Source organism: Erinaceus europaeus, chromosome 15 (genome assembly GCF_950295315.1).
Source record: "Erinaceus europaeus chromosome 15, mEriEur2.1, whole genome shotgun sequence".
NCBI classification, from domain to species: Eukaryota; Metazoa; Chordata; class Mammalia; order Eulipotyphla; family Erinaceidae; genus Erinaceus; species Erinaceus europaeus.
The window spans coordinates 23,056,125-23,076,135 of record NC_080176.1 but is presented as its reverse complement, the minus strand read 5'-3'; the positions used below and the strand labels follow the sequence as shown (position 1 = coordinate 23,076,135).

Below are 20,011 nucleotides of genomic sequence, written 5' to 3'. Positions count from 1 at the left end.
TACCTCCATGAGCATGCAGCCCTGGAGCTGACACAGTGGCTGAAGCCCGGGATTTCTTGGCATCGCCGGTGCTCGAGTGATGCTCTGGTCCTGCCTTGTATTGAACTGCCCCTGCGGCTACAGACAGACTATGACCCACATAGTCAACGACTGCCACCTCTCCAGATTCAAAGGAGGTCTCGAAACTTTACATCAGGCTCAACCTGATGCTGTTGACTGGCTACGGAAGAAGGGCAAACGCTAGAAGAAGAAATTGATTGGTAAACAGACATTGTAAAAGAGATATTTCTTCCAACCCCAGATGCAACACAGCTTAGCAGAGCGATGCTGGTGATCAATTCTTTCAGCTTCTCTGCATCCAGAGTCTCAAGAGAGTGTGTTCTTCTCTGAAAGTGGGTTTGCTTTTTTTAAAATTTTTTTCTTTTCTTTTTTTAAATTTCTTTATTGGGGAATTAATGTTTTTTTTTATTTCTGGTTCTTTTTATTTTATTTTTTATATTTCTTTATTGGGGAATTAATGTTTACATTCAATAGTAAATACAATAGTTTGTACATGCATAACATTTCCCAGTTTTCCATATAACAATACAACCCCCACTATGTCATTTATCATCCTTCATGGACCTGTATTCTCCCCACCCACCCACCCACCCCAGTCTTTTACTTTGGTGCAATACGCCAATTCCAGTTCAGGTTCTACTTGTGTTTTCTTTTCTAATCTTGTTTTTCAACTTCGGCCTGAGAGTGAGGTCATCCCATATTCATCCTTCTGTCTCTGACTTATTTCACTTAACATGAATTTTTCAAGGTCCATCCAAGATCGGCTGAACATGGTGAAGTCACCATTTTTTATAGCTTTTTAAGTAGCTTCCAGATGTTGCTACACCATCTCCTGGATTGCACCATTTCTTCTTTTTTAACTTACCCCCCTTTTATTGCCCTTGTTTATCGTTGTTGTTGTTATTGCTGTCATTATTTTTGGATAGGACACAGAGAAATGGAGAGAGGAGAGGAAGACAGAGAGGGGAAGAGAAAGACAAACACCTGCAGACCTGCTTCACCGCCTGTTTACCTGTTTACCCTGCAGGTGGGGAGCCGGGAGCTTGAACCAGGATCCTGATGCCGGTTACTGTCTGTGCACTTTCCGCCCTTCTGAGAGTCAGGCAGTAGTTCAGCAGGTTAAGCGCACGTGGCGGAAAGTGCACAGACAGTAACCGGCATCAGCGCTTAACCTGCTGAACTACTGCCTGACTCTCAGAAGTTGCCTTCTTATTAAATGGGGGCCAGGGGAGTCAGGCGGTAGCTCAGCATGTTAAGCGCATGTGGCACAAAGCACAAGGACCAGCGTAAGGATCCCGGTGCCAGCCCCCGGCTCCCCACCCGCAGGGGAGTCGCTTCACAGGCAGTGAAGCAGGTCTGCAGATGTCTGTCTTTCTCTCCCCCTCTCTGCCTTCCCCTCCTCTCTCCATTTCTCTCTGTTCTATCCAACAACGACGACATCATCAACAACAATAACTACAACAATAAAACAACATGGGCAACAAAAGGGAATAATAAATAAGTATTTTTTAAAAATGGGGGCCTGGTGGTGGTGCATCTAGTGAAATGCTCACATTGCAGTGCACGAGCCCAGGTTCAAGCCCCTGGTCCCCACCTGCAGGGGGAAGCTTCCTGAGCGGTGAAGAAGGGCTGCAGGTGTCTCTCTGTTGCCCCCTTCCTTCTCAATTTATCTGTGTTTCTCTCAAATAAATAAAGATTTAAAAATATTGAATCCCTACCCACATCTTTCTATTTGAATTCTATACAGAACAAGCATTATATTATAAAAATTAAACCATAAATGTGTAAGAAGAAATTAAAGGGGGTGGGGGTAAATAGCATAATGGTTATGTAGAACGACTCTCATGCCTGAGGCTCTGAAGTCCTACCTATAACCCCCCACACCACCATCAGCCAGAGCTGAGCAGTGCTCTGGTAAAAATAATAAAATATCTTTAAAGGAAATATAAACAAATAATTTTTAATATTTTTTATTTGTGGCATTTTTAATGAGAGAAAGGTATACAGAGAGAAAGATACAGAGAGAGAGAGAAAGAGAGACAGAGAGAGAGGGAGACAGAGAGAGAACACTACTAGAACTCTGCTCAGTACTGGCTGACGCCTGATGCCAAAGATTCAACCTGGCTGGGACCTCAGAACCTCAGGCTCGAGAGTCTTCTGCACAGAGATCTTGCTACTTCCCATGCCTTGGCTGCACATTAAATAAATGTGAAAAGAGGGGTTGTGAGGTAAGGTCAAAGAATTTTTTTTAAGTTTTATTTATTTTCTTGTAATAAGAGAGAGACCAGAGCATGGATCAGCATTGATGTTGATGTTGCTGTGCTAGGGACTGAACCTGGGACCTCAGAGCATGAAAGTCTTGGCAGAACCACAACGCTGTCCACAGCCAAAGAATCTTACCCTTCAGATTTTTGTGTTCAAGGACTTTGATTGCTACAGTGCATATCTGTTCTACCAAAAGACAGCTACCAGATGGTTTCACTGAGGTGCAATATAAAGAATCCGAACACATGAACTTGTTGAAAAGAGAAGAAAGCAGCAATCTGTCACTGAGACTTTGCGGTTTCCCTGCGGCTGGTGGCAGTGTGGAGCTACAGCCCTGCAGTCCGATGGTCTTGGAAGTCACCGTGAAATTTAGAAAGTAAAGGGAAAAAAACATGACCCCTGGGAACAGGGACTGAACCACAGTAATTACCCAAGTGACATTCACACTCTCACACACTCATATTCTCTCTCCCTCTCTCTCTCTCCCTCTCTGTCTTTTTCTCTCTCTCTCTCTCTCTCAACACACACACACACACACACACACACACACTCATTCACTTTCTTTCTCACACACACACTCATTTTTTCTCCCTCTCCCTCTCCCTCTCCCTCTCCCTCTCCCTCTCCCTCTCCCTCTCCCTCTCCCTCTCCCCCTCTCTCTCACACACACCTCAGAGCCATACCTGCCTTGTCCTGGGCACGACCCAAGTTTGAGCCCAGAGCCACTGTGCTGAGGGAGCTTCAGTACTGTCCTGTCTTTCTCTCTGTTGCTGTTTCTCTTTGGTTTTTTTATTTATTATCTTAATCTATTTGATAGAAACAGCCGGAAATCAAGGAGGTAGGTGAGACAGAGAGGGAGACAGACACTTGCAGCCCTGCTTCACCACTAACAAAGCATTCCCCCTGTAGGTGGGGTGGGGGCTCGAACCCAGGTCCTTGTGCATTGTAACATGTGTGCTTGACTAGGTGTGCCACCACCTGGCCCCTGATGCTGTTTCTCTACCTCTGGATTTATATTTGAAAAAGTCAGCCTGGAATATTGAGGAGAAAAATAAAAGGGGCTGGGTCCCAACAAGACAGCGCACGGAAACAAGGGCATATGTGCTCCGTCCTCTACAGATGGGCCACTAGCACACTGAGACACAGAGACAGATGGACCCACAGACATGCACACAGAGACAGACGCACAGACACGGAGACATGCACACACACGCCCCTGTGCTGTTGGGCTGTTGTTTGGGGCTGTCAAATAGGAACCCAGTTACGGAAATGAAGGTGATGGAGGTTAACAGTGACCTGCCAGTCCCCTCGCCCCCCCACCACCTGACCACCCTTTTGCCCAGACATGGGGCAGCCATGGAGAGAGTGCGAACTTTCCTCTCTCGGGACACAGTCTCCCCAGGGTCCAAGAGTGCGCTGGGCTCTTGCTCTCATCTCTGTGGGGGGTGCCCACCCCCCCCCCTTGGCCTGAGAACTTCAAGCTCCCTCAGGGCACCCCAATTCCAATTCCCCAAGTGGTCTCTGTCCCTGCAGTCCCAGCCTTCTGAGAGCTCTGTGCCCCGGGGCTCTGGGGGGCAGGCTGGGGGAAAGCCCGCTAATGAAGCCCTGAGGGCCTGCAGGGAGGCAGACCCCTAAGTGGGCCCCCAGAAACCTGTTAAGCACGTCTTCCCTCCCGGGTCCCCGGGAACAGAAGTTGGAGGTCGGTCAGGGAGAAAGATGCGGTAGAGGCCGCCGGCACCCCCCTCCCGCTTTCCTCAGACCCTCCTCAGTTCTGCTGAGGGCAGAGCGCCTTCCGGAATGGTGTGGTGCAGGTGCGAGGGCAGGGGGCAGGTGGGGAGGGGTGCCGGGCTGCAGGGTGGGGAGCGGCTCCTTTCAGCCAGACCCTGCTGCCCTTCCTCTCAGCTGGACGGCTCTGTTCCTCCCTGAGCCTGGACCTCTGTTCCCTCCTGGGCTGGGAGGACTGGGGATCCCCAGAGTGAGGTCCCCATCCTGCCGGGACACCACACAAGGTGGGGTTGGGGGGGACTGTCAGAGACCCAGAACAAAGCCCTCACCTGCTTCCCCAACCCCAAAACATCCGGGAGCAGGGGAGGGGTCTTGAGGGGGGAGGCTGGGGCATGGAATCTCTTTTCACTTCTCTCTCCTCTCTCTCTCTCTGTCGTTTTTTCCTCTATGTCTTCTGTCTCTGTCTTCTGGGTAGATGTGACTCTCTCCTTCTTTTGTCTCTTTCCTCCATCTATCTCTCAGTCTCTGTCTTTCTCTGTTTCTGTCTGTCCTCCATATGTGGCCCTCTCTCCTTTGGTCTCCCAGGCCAGGGTTCGAGCACAGGGACAGACGGGAGTGCTGAGCCAACCTGTCTTGAGAGTGTCCATGAGTCAAGCACAAAGGAGGGGAGGGTGTCTCCGAGGTAGGGAAGCATCAGGCATTTTGCCTCAGGGCCAGGGAGGGAACCCCAGGAGTGGCAGGGGGTCTCCCCCTCAGAAGATGGTGACCTTGATGGGTGCTGCAGAGACCGGCAGGGGACCAGAGAGAAAACTGAGACTCAGATGGAAGGGTTACTTGGGTGGCATTCCACGGCATGTAGGAACAAGGACGGGCCCAGGTCCAGGCTGGCACGAACCCTGGCCCCCTAACATGAGGCCACCCAAGGGGCATGGAAGCAAAGGGCACCCCACTGCAGACTGTGCCCCATGGCAGGTGTGGGGCGGACTGGAGAGAGAAGCTGCTCAGAGACCCCCTAGATTACAAACCTGCTTGCTCCCTGGCCCAGTCCTGGGCCAAGCCCTTCCTGCCTCTGCACAGACCCTGGGAATCCCAAACTCTCTTTTATTATTATTATTAGTTTTTTAAATTTTTATTTATTTTTAATTTTTAATATTTATTCCCTTTTGTTGCCCTTGTTTTATTGTTGTAGTTATTTTTGTTGTAGTTGATATCGTGTTGTTGGATAAGACAGAGAGACAGGACAGGAGGGGAAGGCAGAGAGGGGGAGAGAAAGATAGACACCTGCAGACTTGCTTCACCGCCTGTGAAACAACTCCCTTGCAGGTGGGGAGCCAGGGGCTCAAACTGGGATCCTTATGACTGTCTTTGCTCTTTGCACCACCTGTGCTTAACCCTCTGCGCTATGGCCCGACTCCCTTAAAGATTTTTTAAATTTATTTATTAATGAGAAAGATAAGAGAGAGAGAGAAAGAACCAGACATCACTCCGGCACATGTGCTGCAGGGGACCGAACTCAGGACCTCATGCTTGAGAATCCAGTGCCCTAGCCACTGTGCCTCCTCCCAGACCACTACAAACTGTCTTTTATTTGTTTTGTTTTAGAGGGAGAAAGGGAGAGGGAGAGGGAGAGACAGAGAGGAAAAGGGAGAGGGAGAAATAGAGGAAGAGACATGGGCAGAGGGGAAACAGAGGAAGAGAGAGAGGAAGAGGAGGAAGGAGAAGGAGAGGGAAAGACGAGAGAGAGGGAGAGAAACAGGGAGAAAGAGGGAGAAAAAGATGGAGAGAAAGAGGGAGAGACAGAGGGAGAGGGAGGGAGAAATGGAGGGAGAGGCAGAAACAGAGGGAGAGGAAGAGGAGAGAGGGAGAGAGAGAGAGACAACAGCACCAAAGCTTCCTTCAGTGTGGTGGGGGCCAGGCTTGAACCCAGCTGCACACATGGAAAAGCACTACACGGGCGGAGGGTAGATAACATAATGGTTATGCAAACAGATGCTCAGGCCTGAGGCTCCAAGTCCCAGGTTTAAGCCCCGTGCCACCATAAGCCAGAGTTGAACAGTGCTCTGGTTAAAAATAAATAAATAAATAAATAAATAAATAAATAAATAAATAAATAAATAGAAAAGAATGGGAGTTGGGCGGTAGCACAGCGGGTTAAGCGCACATGGCGCGAAGCACAAGGATTGGCATAAGGATCCCAGTTCGAGCCCCTGGCTCCCCGCCTCCAGGGGGGGTTGCTTCACAGGCAGTGAAGCAGGTCTGCAGGTGTCTATCTTTCTCTCCCCCTCTCTGTCTTCCCCTCCTCTCTCCATTTCTCTCTGTTCTATCTAACAACGATGATATCAATAACTACAATAATAAAAAAAAACAAGGGAAACAAAAGGGAAAATAAATATTTTTAAAAGTAAAAAAAAAAAAAGAAAGAAAGGAAAGAACTACAGTGGAAGTCGGGCGGCAGCACAGCGGGTTAAGCGCAGGTGGCGCAAAGTGCAAGGACAGTCATAAGGATCCCGGTTCAAGCCCCCGCCTCCCCACTTGCAGGAGAGTCGCTTCACAGGCGGTGAAGCAGGTCTGCAGGTGTCTTTCTCTCCCCCTCTCTGTCTTCCCCTCCTCTCTCCATTTCACTGTCTTATCCAATAACAATAATAACTACAACAATAAAACAAGGGCAACAAAAGGGAATAAAAAAAAGTTTTTAAAAAAAGGGAGTCCGGCGTTAGCGCAGTGGATTAACCGCACGTGGCGCAATGCGCAAGGACGGGCAAAAGGATCCTGGTTCGAGCCCCCGGCTCCCCACCTGCAAGAGAGTCACTTCACAGGCGGTGAAGCAGGTCTGCAGGTGTCTGTCTTTCTCTCCCCCTCTCTGTCTTCCCCTCCTCTCTCCATTTCTCTCTGTCCTATCTCTCAACAACATCAACAACAACAACAATAACTACAACAACAATAAAAAAGGGAAAAAAAGGGAAAATAAATAAATATAAAAAAAAACATTTCAAAAAAAAAGAAAAGAACTACACTATCCAAATAAGCTGTTTTGCTGGCCTTCAAACCCCCCTTTTTTTCGAATACTTTTTATTTCTTTTGGATAGAGGCAGAGAAATTGAGAGGGAAGGGGAAGATAGGTAGGGAGAGTGACAGTCTGACACCTACAGTCCTGCTTCACCATTTGTGAAGCTTCCCTGCTGCTGGTAAGGACTGGGGGCTGGAACCGGAGTCCGTGTGCACGGTAATGTGTGTGCTTAGCTAGGCATGCCACCGCCCGGCCCCCAGATTACATTTTAAAAATGCCTTCAGTCCAATCCCCGCATCACATGTGCAGAATGGAGATTGGGTACTCTCTCTCTCTCTCTCATTCCTGGAGGCTATTTTTTCCCCCATTTTTGTTGCCCTTGTTGCTCTTGTTGTTGTTATTGTTATTGCTGTTATTGATGCCGCTGTTATCGGATAGGACAGAGAGAAATGGAGAGGGGGGGAGAAAGATAGACACCTGCAGACCTGCTTCACCGCCTGTGAGGCAACCGCCTGTGCAGGTGGGGAGTCAGGGGCTCGAACTGGGATCCTTATACCGGTCCTTGTGTTTGCCACCTGTGCTTAACCCGCTGCGCTCCCACCCGACCCCCCAGTCAATCTTTTTAAATAAACATAGGCAAAACCTTCCAAGAAGAAGAAGAGGAGGAGGAGGAGGAAGAAAAGAAATCCTTAAAAACTTACCATTCACAGGGGAGCTGGGTGGTGGTGCACAGGTTACCATGTGCAAGGACCCAGGTTCAAGTCCCCAACTCCCCACCTGCAGGGGGGTCACTTCACAAGCGGTGAAGCAGGTCTGCAGGTGTCTGTCTTTCTCTCTTCTCTGTCTTCCCCTCATCTCTCAACTTCTCTCTGTCTTATCCAACAACAACAACTACAACAACAACAATGACAATAATAACAACAACTAGGGCAACAAGAAATGGGGGGAAATGGCCTGAAGGAGCAATGGATTCATAGTGCAGGCACTGAGCCCCACTGATAACCTTGGAAGCAAAATAACAACAACAATAATAATAATGTAAAGAAAACTTACCATTACAGAAAAAAATCCATTGAAAAAAATAAATAAAAGCCACTGGTTCAGCTAGACAGCTTACCTGGACAGGGCCTGTTGTGCTCTGAGCTTGACCCAGATCCAAGCCTGCACCCCCTCCCCAAAAGGGGGAGCTTGGGCACTGTGATATCTCTCCCTCTCTCTGACTCTCTGTCTCTCAGGAAGAAAAGAAATCAGCTCAGAGAAGTGAGACCCCACCGCCACCACGTTGGGCAGAGCCAGCAAATCCCCTGGTGAAGGAAGGTCACAGCCCCGCCATCTCATGTTTCAGGCTGTGACACACAGTGACAGGAAGGGCTCCATCTCCCAGGCCCCACGGGCAGCGCCAACTCCAGCCACCATGGATCTGACCAACCGCTCATACCCACACTGTCCGGGGGTCTGAAGGGTGCCCTGGGTAGCCCCTCCACCAGGAGGGATCCTGAGCCCAGGGTCCCTCCCTCAGAGGTGAGCTGGGCCAGGTGAGATGAAGAGGAGGACTCATGGAGTGGGGGGGGGGGAGCCCCTGCTTCTGATTGGCTGCACACACTCCCTCAGAGACCCTGGCAACACTCATGCTTAATGTGGGGGCTGTGTTTGTATTATTTCAGGAGGTTGGGGCCTCCTGTATGTACCACTCCACTCCCCTCCTTCACTAGTCTGCTTTCCCTTTCATTCATTCATTCATTCAGACAGACAGACAGACAGACAGACAGACAGGAGTGAGAGGCACAAACAGCAGCAACAACAAAAAATGCATTCAGGGGAGATGCCTGCCTCACCATCACACAGCCCAGGTTCAAATCCTGGCACTACATGGTGGGCACCATAGCAACAGAGGAAGCTCGGTGCTGTGGTATCTCCCTTTCTCTCTGCCTCTCTCTCTGACCCTCTCTCTTTCTCTCTCTCTGCCTCTCTACTTCTCTCTGCCTCTCTCTATGTCTCTCTGTCTCTGCCTCTCTTTCTGCCCCTTTCTCTGCCTCTCTCTCTCTCTCTCTCTCTCTCTCTCTCTCTCTCTATGAAAAATGTGAGTGGCCAGGCGGTGGCACACCCAGCTAAGTGTTCGCATTACAATGCGCAAGCACCCAGGTTCAAGCCCCTGGTTCCCACTGTAGGGGGAAAGCTTCGCGAGTGGTGAAGCAGGGCTGCAGATGTCTCACTGTCTCTCTCCTTCTCTATCAGCCCCTTCCCTCTCAGTTTCTCTCTCACTCTATCCAACAATAAATAAATAAAAATATAAGAAAAAAAGAAAAATGTGGCCCAGACCCATTATATCCTGTTTACACCAGGCCCTGGCTCCAAAGTGTGTGTGTGTGTGTGTGTGTGTGTGTGTGTATCATGCATTGACTTGGGGACAGCTGGGGCGGAGGTTGTAGGTGGCTAAGCTGGGGGAGAGGTCACCCCTGCAGCTGGGAGGCAAGAGGGGGCCTTACAGGAGACCAGGCTCTGCCACTGTCACTGAGGCCACAGCAGAGGTGCTGCCCCCAACACGGCTCACAACTCAGAGAGCAGTATTCCTCCCTTGTCATTCACTGTCCCGAAAACGACAGGTCTCCTGGGTGTGTCTCAAAGCCAGCCAAGGGGATGAAACAGAAAATCAAAATTAGAGCAAGAAGCTAGACTGGGTGGGTGCAGAGAGCAAAGCCCCTGCTGTGCCAGCAGAAAGAGGGGAGGTTCCCCCCCATTAAGCAGTGGGCCCCTTAACCCTTATTTCTCTGTCTGCAGGAATAAACAACCACCACCCTCCCTGCAGACAGATCCCCCAGGAAAGAGCTGGGTGCCGGAACTCCCGCTCCCTTCTGCCACTCTGCACTGGCACTTGGCCCCCCATTTCTACCCAAGTAGGGGGGCCCCAGGATGCTTGGCTCTGCAGGTACAGACCCTGAGGGTGGACTTGGGTGAAGCAGAGGGGCTGTGGAATGGGTGGCTGAACAACAGGCAGGAGCAGCATAATGCAGAGTCAGAGGCAGGGGAGGCAGCATCAGGGTTCTTCCTGCAAACGACTCTCCTGGCCTGAGGCTCTGAGGTCCCAGGTTCAATCCCCACACCAACATCAGCCAGAGCTGAGCAGAGCTCTGACCTTGCACTCTGTGTATTTTAATATCTCTCTCTCTCTCTCATTTGCCACCCGGGATCTCACTGGGTCTTGGTATGGCCAGTATGAGCCCACTGCTCCCAGCAACCATTCCCCTCCTTTTTTTCTTTTTAATTTTTAATTTTATTTAATTTGATAAGACAGGAAGAAATTGGTGAGGGAAGGTGGATAGAGGAGAGACAGACACACCTGCAGCACTGCTTGTGAAGCTTTCCCCCTGCATGAGGGGGGGGCAGGGGATTGAACCAGAGTCCTCAGTCATGTGCATTTACTCTGCCACCTGCCTAAAAGGAAGGCTGCTCCTCCTTTTCCACCTCCTCTTCCTCTTTTTCCTTCTCCTTCTCCTTTCTATTTTACTAATAGGATAGAGCGAGGAGGGAAAGATAGATAGATAGATAGATAGATGATAGATGATAGATAGATAGATGATAGATGATAGACAGATAGATATGCTGTAGCACTGTTTCACTGCTTGTGAAGCGTCCTCCCTGAAGGTAGAGACCAGGGGCTCAAACAGGGTCCTTGCACATGGTGATGTGTGTGTTCAATTGGGTGTGCCACCACCTGGCCCCCTAAATCTCTGTGTCATTAAAATAAATAGAAAAGAAAAGAAAACAAAGCACAGGGAAGGGAGAACAGCCCAGTCCTGGAGCAGGGAGGAAGCCAGGGCATGGCAGCAGATAGCTGGACTGCAGGCGTGTGTGTGTGTGTGTGTGTGTGTGTGTGTGTGTGTGTGTGTCTGTGTGTTGGGGGCCCCAAGCCTGCTGGCCCAGGTGTGTGATTGTCTGTCTGTCTATGTGTTGGGGGCCCCAAGTCTATTGGCCCAGGCGTGTGAGTGTCTGTTCTTTGTCTGTGTTGAGGCCTCTATCCTGCTGGCCCAGGTGTGTGTGTCTGTCTGTCTGCGTGTTGGGGCCCCTATCCTGTGGCCCAGGTATGTGTCTGTCTATCTGTTTGTGTATTGGGGGCCCCTATCCTATGGCCCAGGCGTGTGTCTGTCTGTCTGTGTGTATGTTGGGGGCCCTATCTTGTGGCCCAGGTGTGTGTCTGTCTGTGTGTGTGTTGGAGCCCCTATACTGTGGCCCAGGTATGTGAGTGTCTGTCTATCTGTCTGTTTGTTGGGGGCCCCTATCCTGTGGCCCAGGTATGTGAGTGTCTGTCTATCTGTCTGGTGTGTGTCTGTCTGTATGTATGTTGGGGGCCCTTATCCTTCTGGCCCAGGTGTGTGAATGTCTGTCTGTCTGTGTGTGTTGGGGCCCCTATCCTGTGGCCCAGGCGTGTGTCTGTCTGTGTGTTGGGGGCCCCGAGCCTGCCCCCACCCCATCTGCCCAGGCCCACCTGCCTGTCCCCTCCTCTCCACCCACAGGCGCTGACACAAGCCTGGGGGCGGCCAACTGGACGGAGCCGCTGGAGTTCGTGATCCTGGGCTTCTCCGGGTGGCCGCCAGCGCTGCGGGCAATGCTGTTCGCGCTGCTGCTGCCCCTCTACCTGGCCACACTGGCCGGCAACCTGCTGATCGTGGCGCTGGCAGCCGCCGCGCCCTCGCTGCACACGCCCATGTACTTCTTCCTGGGTGCGCTGTCGGCCGTGGAGGTGGCTTACACGCTGGTGCTCACCCCGCGCATGCTGGCCGGCTTCTTGCTGCCCCCAGGCGGCCAGGCGTTGGCCCCCGCCGCCTGCGCGGCGCAGATGGGCCTGTTCGTGGCGCTGGGCGGCTCCGAGTGCCTGCTGCTGGCCGCCATGGCGCTCGACCGCTACCTGGCCGTGTGCCGGCCCCTGGCCTACCCGCGGCTCATGAGCCCGGCGCGCTGCCTCCGCCTGCTGGCCGTCTGCTGTGGGGCGGGTGCGGGCCTGGCAGCGGCGCTCACGGCCGTGGTGTTCCGGCTGCCCTTCTGCCGAGGCGGCCGCGTGGACCACGTGTTCTGCGACCTGCCGGCCGTGCTGCTGCTGGCCTGCGGGGACCGGGCGCTGCAGGAGCGGGCGCTGCTGGCCGCCTGCCTGCTGCTGCTCGTGCTGCCGCTCGCGCTCATCCTGCTGTCCTACGGCCGCGTGCTCCTGGTCATCCTGGGCGTGGGCGATGCGGCCGGCCGCCGCAAGGCCTTCCACACGGTGGCCTCGCACCTCACGGTGGCTGTGCTGCACTACGGCTGCGCCACCGCCATGTACGCCCGCCCGCTGGGCAGCCGTTCGCTGGCCGAGGACAAGCTCGTGTCGCTCGTCTACATCAACCTCACGCCGCTGCTCTATCCCGCCATTTACACGCTGCGCAACCGAGACCTGCAGGGTGCCCTGCTGCGGGTACTTGGCCGCCAGCCGGAGGCCACCTAGCGGGTGGGGGTGGGGTGGGGATGGCCACCTACGGCGCCACGGACTGCACCTCAGACAGCAGGATGGTCAGACTTTTGGACAGCCTGAAGGACAGCCTGACAGACTGTGCCATGGACAGCCCCATGGACCACACCATGGGCCACTGAATGGACAGCCTTGTGGACAGCTAGATGGTTGGGCCACCAACAGCGCCTCAGACAGCAGGATGGACAGAGCCTCAGACAGCCTGACGGATAGCCTGATAGACCATGCCACGGATAGCCCCACGGACAGCTAGACAGACAGTGCCTTGGACAATCTGGTGGACAGTGCCACAGACAACAGGATGGACAGAGGCTTGGACAGCCTGATGGCCAGCCAGATCAACAGGGCCACAGACAGCCCCATGGACCACGCCACAGGCAGCTGGATGGACAGAGCTTCAGACAGCCTGACAGACAGCCAGATTGATAGAGCTATGGACAATCCCACAGACCATGCCACAGGCAGCTGGATGGACAGCACCCCGAACAGCCGAGTGGACAGCTAGATGGACCAGGCCAAAGATAGCTCCGCTGTCAACACCATGGAGAGCAGCATGGACAGCACCTGACAGATAGCCCGATAGCCCATGCCATGGACAGCCAGATGGACAGAACCTCATACAGCACCGTGGACATCAGGATAGACAACGCTATGGATAGCCTGATGGACACAGCCAGACAGATTGCACCATTAACAGCCAGATGGATAGCACCAAGGACAGTGCCTCGGACAGCCTGATGGACCACCCTACAGACAGCCCCACAGATAGCCTGATGGACAGTCCAACCGACATCCCAATGGACAGCATGGTGGTCAGTTCCATGGACAGCCCCACAGACAGGCCAATGGACAATGCCATGGACACCCTGCCAGACAGCCCAGGGGCAGGCACTCAAGGGCCCCCCCAGCTTCGGCTCTCTGATGGCTTTGCTCGGTCTGTCTGTCTAGGGACAGACACTCCATGGGCAGCCAAGGCCCCACATATACACACACCCTCCAACTAGGCCTGTTTCTGCTTCTCTCATTGGGTATCTGTTGAGTCCTCGTGTGTGTGTGTGTGTGTGTGTGTGTGTGTGTGTGTGTGTGTTTCTGTCTGTCTGTCTGTCTGTCTATTGAGGGACCTAGCTTCCCCTAGCCAGGTATGATGGACACCCCAGTGGACACCCTGCAGGCAGACAAGGGCCTCCCAGCTCTGACTCTCTGACTTGGCTTGACTTTGCTTCTCTCTGCTTCTCATGTGCCTGTCTGTCTGTCTGTCAAGGGCCCCCTAAGTCCAACTCTAGGCTGGCTCTGCTTCTCATCAGTGTGTGTGTATCTGTCTGTTGGCCTGTCTGTCTGTCTGGGGTCACTCCTGAGCACCCTCTTTCCACCCAGGAGCACCCCCACCCCAAGTCCTGGTCCCCACAAAGGCCACTGGACATGGCCAAGTGGCCTGTAGGGATGGAATACTGAGGGCCCCAGTGTGCATGCAGCGCTCTGGTCCCCAGCCAGGCAAGACTGCCAGAAGCAGGGTGAGCAGGCCGGAGAGACAGCACAGAAATACACAAAGGGCCTTCCACATTACATGATTATGATGAGTATCAATAACTCAGGAGATGAAGAAGCACAGAGGGCCTCCCACATTCCAGGATTATGATGAGTATCAATAACTCAGGAGATGAAGATGTAGATAAAGTGCTGGACTCTCAAGCATGGTGTCCTAAGCTTGATCCCCGACATCTCACTGGCCAGGGGCCTCCAGTACCACATGGGAGCACAGTGCACAGCACCAGGGGTGGGGGAGCTCCATGGACCCTGCAGCCATGCCTAGGTGTCTCTTTCCTTCTTTGTTTCTTTTCTTTTTTCTTTTTCTTTTTTGTGCCTCCAGGGTTATAGCTGGGGCTCAGTGCCCGTACTATGAATCCACTGCTCCTGGAGGCCATGTTTTCCCTTTTGTTGCCCTTCTTGTTTATCATCATTGTTATTATTGTTGTTATTTCTGCCATCGTTGTTGGATAGCACAGCGAGAAATGGAGAAAGGAGGGGAAGACAGAGAGGGGAAGAGAAAGACACCTGCAGACCTGTTTCACCGCTTGTGAAGCGACCCACCTACAGGTGCAGGACCAGGGGCTCGAACTGGGATTCTTACGCTGGTCCATGGGCTTCGCACCATGTGCACTTAACCTGCTGCACTACTGCATGGCTCCCCTCTTTCCCTGTTACTGGAATGTGATTGGAAAGGGACCAGAAAGACAGCCCACCTGCTTAGTCAGGCACATGACTCAGGCTTGAGCCATGCCCCCAGCAGCCTGGAAAAAGTTCCAGTGCTGTGGTATCTCTCCTTCTCTCCTCCTGTCTCTTTATCTGGGGAAAAAGTTGACCTGGGCCAGTGAAATCTTGATGACAACAAAAAATAAAATTAAAAGCACAGATGAAGCCAGAAGACATTGCATGTGTCACATGGTGTCCCTGCAGCCGCTGGCTCTGGGGTCTGAACAGCAAGGGGCTGGCTGGCCTCCCCAGTACACTGGTTTTCTGGTTCTGGTTCTCTCTTTCTTCTAAATAAATGAATAAATCTTTTAAAAATACAATAATGTGACTTTTCATAAGAGAAGATTGTCACACCCTCCAAACCACAAATCTCCAGACATTTTCAGTAGCCTTGTGGTTGGTTGGTTTGTTTTTTGTTTATTTTATGAGAAAGACAGGAGAAGAGAGAAAGAACCAGATGTCACTCTGGCATGTGTGCTGTTGGGGATTGAACTCAGGACCTCCGGCTTGAGACTCTGTTGCTTTATCCACTACGCCACCTCCCAGACCACTCCTCCATTTTTTTGAAATCACTCTGTGCTCACTACACTAAAGGAAGTTTCGGTGCTGTGGTTTCTTTCCATCTCTACCGCTGTGTAAAATAAATAAATAGATAAATAAATAAATAAAATCCTTCTTTTTTTTTTTTTTGCTTCCGGGGTTATTGCTGGGGCTTGGTGCCTGCACTATGAATCCACTGCTCCCAGAGGCCATTTTTCCCACTTTTGTTGCCCTTGTTTTTTATCGTTGTTGTTGCTTTTATTATTGTTGTTGTTATTGTTGCTGTTGTCATTGTTGGACAGGACAGAGAGAAATGGAGAGAGGAGGGGAAGACAGAGAGGGGGAAAGATAGACACCTGCAGACATGCTTCACCGCCTGTGATATACCCAAGATGCAACTGGGGACTTCACATTTTTAAGAACAAAGCTCCAGGGGGGTTGGGAGGTAGCACAGTGGTTAAGTGCACATGACATGAAGCACAAGGACTGGCATAAGGATCCCAGTTCAAGCCACCAACTCCCCACCTGCAGGGGAGTTGCTTCACAAGCTGTGAAGCAGGTCTGCAGGTGTCTATCTTTCTCTCCGCCTCTGTCTTCCCCTCCTCTCTCCATTTCTCTCTGTCCTATCCAACAATGATGACATCAATAACAATAATAATACTAACTACAACAATAAAACAACAAGGGCAACAAAAGGGGGGTAAAAAAAAAAAGAACAAAGCTCCAGCCACTGTACCCCTCCTGAGCTGTTGAAGGAATGCTTTTGTGGAGATGAAAAATGCATTTGGTTTATTTTTTCATTTAAATTTTTTTAATTTCTTTATTGGGGAATTAATATTTTACATTCAACAGTAAATACAATAGTTTGTACATGCATAACATTCCCCAGTTTCCCTCTTTTTAATTTTTTATTAGTTATTTGATCTTGGTTTACCAAATTAAGATATAAGAGGGATATAATCTCACACCATTCCCACCACCAGAGTTCTGTGTCTCCATTCCTTCTATTGGAAACTGTAGTGGTTCTCCCAAGACCATAGACATAGGATGACTATTATTTCTAGAACTAACTATATTTATATATACTTACCCCTTACCAACTTTTTCCTATGATCCTGCATGATGAATCCACTGCTCCTGGAGGCTATTTTTTCTCTTTTTGTTGCCCTTTTTGCTTATCGTTGTTGTTGTTATTATTGTTGTTGTTATTGTTATTGGGTAGGACAGAGAGAAATAGAAAGAGGATGGGAAGACACAGAGGGGAGAGAAAGACACCTGCAGACCTGCTTCACCGCCTGTGAAGCGACCCCCCACCCCCGCAGGTGGAAAGCCAGCGGCTTGAACCAGGATGTTTTTGCCGGTCCTTGCACTTTGTGCCATGTGCACTTAATATGCTGTGCAGTATACTGCCTGGCCCCTGAACAAAATTCTTTTTGGGGTGCAGCAGGCAGGAGTTCAGGCTTCTGTAACTGCTTCTCTGTATTTTTTTTTTTTTTTAACCAGAGGACTACTCAGCTATGGTTTATGGTGGTGCTGAGGATTGAACCTGAGACCTCAGAATCTTGGGCATGAAAGACTTTTTGCAGACCCATTGTATGCTGTCTCCCCAGCCCGAGATGCATTTTATTTTTTATTATTATTATCTCCAGGGTTATTGCTGGGGCTCGGTGCCTGCACCATGAATCCACTGCTTCTGGATTTTCCTTTTGTTGCCCTTGTGCTTATTATTATTGTTGTTATTGATGTCATTGTTGTTGGATAGTACAGAGAAAAATGGAGAGAGGAGGGAAAGACAGATGGGGGAGAGATAGACACCTGCAGACCTGCTTCACCACCTGTGAAGCAACCCCCCTGCAGGTGGGGAGCCAGGGGCTCGAACCAGGTTCCTTACACCATTCCTTATCCCACTGTGCTACCACCTGACATCCTAGATGCATTTTAGATGAATCCGCAGAACAGAAGCAGGCTCTTTGGTGAGCTCCCCAGATCCACATGCCACCCACTTAGAAGTCAGCCACCACTCGATTGACTGCCCAGCAGTTCAGAAACGTCTCTGCTGCCTCTCTGACTCTTATCTCCACCCGCTCCATCCTGTGTTGGTAGGCCTACTGGCGTTCTGAACTCAAACAACAATCCTGCACTGAATGTTTGGAAGATTCTGGAAGGCCATGACATCTTCTAGAGCACTCAAGCCTCTGGGTCTCTCCAGGGCCAGGTCCCCCCAGAGGACAGAGTGCTCCTTCCTGGAGTCACTCTTTGTGGACACCAGGAGCCATGATGCCCTCAGAGGGACTGATCGCTTCCCACCCCAGGCACCTGAGTTCCCAGTTCCTTCCAGGTCTGCAGGTGTCTATCTTTCTCTTCCCCCTCTGTCTTCCCCTCCTCCCTCCATTTCTCTCTGTCCTATCCAACAACAACAGCAATAACAACAATACTACTAACAAAAATAATAATAACAACAGCAAGGATACACAACAAGGGCAACAAAAGAGAAAAAATGGCCTCCAGGAGCAGTGGATTCATAGTGTAGGCACTGAGCCCCAGCAATAACCCTGGAGACAAAAAAAAAAAAAGAAAGAAAGAAAGAAAAAGAAACCAAAGCAAAGCAGTTCTTGCCATCTGCCGCCAAGACAGCCCTTGTTACTGTCTTTACTTCCCTTGTAGGGGGTGTTGCCAAGGAGAGCTGACCCCAGCACAGGCCTGGGGGTGTCCGTAGGGCTGAAGCCATGCACTCCTCTGTCAGGAACAGAGCAAGATTGGTGGTTGAAGGAGGACGCGCCAAGGAGCTGTTGGGAGTCAGACACATGGATACCAGCATCCTTATCTGACTCCTAGTATTTAAAAAGGAAACAAAAACACGTTTGTTTTATTTACTTATTTATTAATGAGAGAGAGGGAGGAGGGGAAGGAACAGAAGTCGAGCATCGCTCTGGCACATGTGATGCTGGAGATTTGAACTCATGCTTGAGAGTTCAAGGTTTTATCTACTGCCCCACTCCCCAGAGCTACTCTTTCACTGGTAAGATGTCATCATCCTTCTGTTGGCAAGAGATGGCTTTTTTTTTAAATCTTTTAAAAAAATATTTATTTAAGGAGTCGGGTGGCAGCACAGTGGGTTAAGCACAGGTGGCACAAAGCTCAAAGACCGGCATAAGGATCCCAGTTTGAGCCCCCGGCTCCCCACCTACAGGGGAGTCGCTTCACAGGTGGTGAAGTAGGTCTGCAGGTGTCTATCTTTCTCTCCCCTTTCTGTCTTCCCCTCCTCTCTCCATTTCTCTCTGGCCTATCCAATACGACAACATCTACAACAATAAAACAACAAGGGCAACAAAAGAGAATAAATAAATTAGATAATTTTTTTTAATTATTCCCTTTTTGTTGCCCTTGTTTTATTGCTGTAGTTATTATTGTTGTTGTCCCTGTTGGATAGGACAGAGAGAAATGGAGAGAGGAGGGGAAGACAGAGAGGGAGAGAGAAAGATAGACACCTGCAGACCTGCTTCACCACCTGTGAATCAACTCCTCTGCAGGTGGAGAGCTGGGGGCTCAAACTGGGATCTTTACGCTGGTCCTTGTGCTTTGTACCACATGTGCTTAACCCACTGTGCTACCACCCAGCTCCCAAGATGGCTTTCTTTGTATATACTCACGTGTGTGTGTGTGTGTGTGTGTGTGTGTGTGTGTGTGTGTGTGTGTGTCACAAATGGCAAGCAGAGAAACTGCTGGACTTGTATGTTGTATGCTTTACATTGGGTTGCTCTAGTTCTCCCCCGCCAAGAGAATTGGATCAGTCCTGCTAATTTCACAGGCCCGCTTGGCCCTGCCCCAAGGAACCCCGAGAGGGTTCCTGAGTTCCAGAGTTGGAGAGTTCCAGAGTTGGAGAGAGTGCTTGCGCCGCCGCAAAGAGACAGCAGAATTCTGTTTGGTGATTAGTTTGTCTTAGTTTATGAATCGTTGTTCCTGAATAAGGAAATACAGCTTCCCTGCCCAGTCGTATGTCTCTGGTCATCTCTGTTACCCGCCCGTGAAGCTAGCCCGGCCAGCTGGAGCCTCCGAATTTTAACAACACTTGTAGGCTTCAGGTCCTGAGTTCGATCCCCAGCACCTCATAGATCACAGAGTGACACTGGTTGTTTTCCCCTCTCAGTCTCTTTCACTAATAATTCCCCCCCCCAACACACACACACACACACACACACACACACACTCACTCAGGAATAGACACTTAAGCCAAGCACTTTGAATGGCATTCATGCCTGGAGCTCCAAGTTCCCAAATTCAATCCCCAGCACCACCAGCAGCCAGAGCTGAGCAGGGCTCTTATTTATTTAATTTTTTTTTTTTTTTACCAGAGCCTTAGGTGTGAGTGTCTCTTTGAATAACCCTTATGCTATCTCCCTCGCCCAGCTCTTGTCTTTCTCTGTGTCTAACTCTGTGTCTCTTCCTGTCAGTCTCTTTGTCATTAAAAAAGAAAAAGAACTGGAGCAAATGCTTAGACTCAGAGCCTCAGGGATGAATCTTTGCATAAGTGTTAAGATATCTCCCCCAGTGGTCCGGGAGGTGGCAGTGATAAAGCTTTGGACTCTCAAGCATCAGGTCCTGAGTTCGATCCCCAGCAGCACATGTGCCAGAGTGCTGTCTGGTTCTTTCTCTCGTCTCTTATCTTT

General features: G+C 50.7%; 1 protein-coding gene and 1 long non-coding RNA gene across 2 annotated transcripts in view; one reads left to right on the top strand and one right to left on the bottom strand.

Moving 5' to 3' along the window:
* LOC132533124 (uncharacterized) overlaps positions 1 to 20,011 on the bottom strand; it is a 215,632-nt gene that overhangs the window by 10,363 nt on the left and 185,258 nt on the right. The gene's annotated exons all lie outside the window — the stretch shown is intronic.
* LOC103115332 (olfactory receptor 10AC1-like) lies at positions 9,802 to 12,530 on the top strand. The gene is made up of 2 exons (XM_060174079.1): positions 9,802 to 9,983; positions 11,569 to 12,530. The coding sequence occupies exons 1-2, from the start codon at positions 9,968 to 9,970 to the stop codon at positions 12,528 to 12,530; spliced, it is 978 nt and encodes a 325-aa protein (XP_060030062.1). The 5' UTR covers positions 9,802 to 9,967.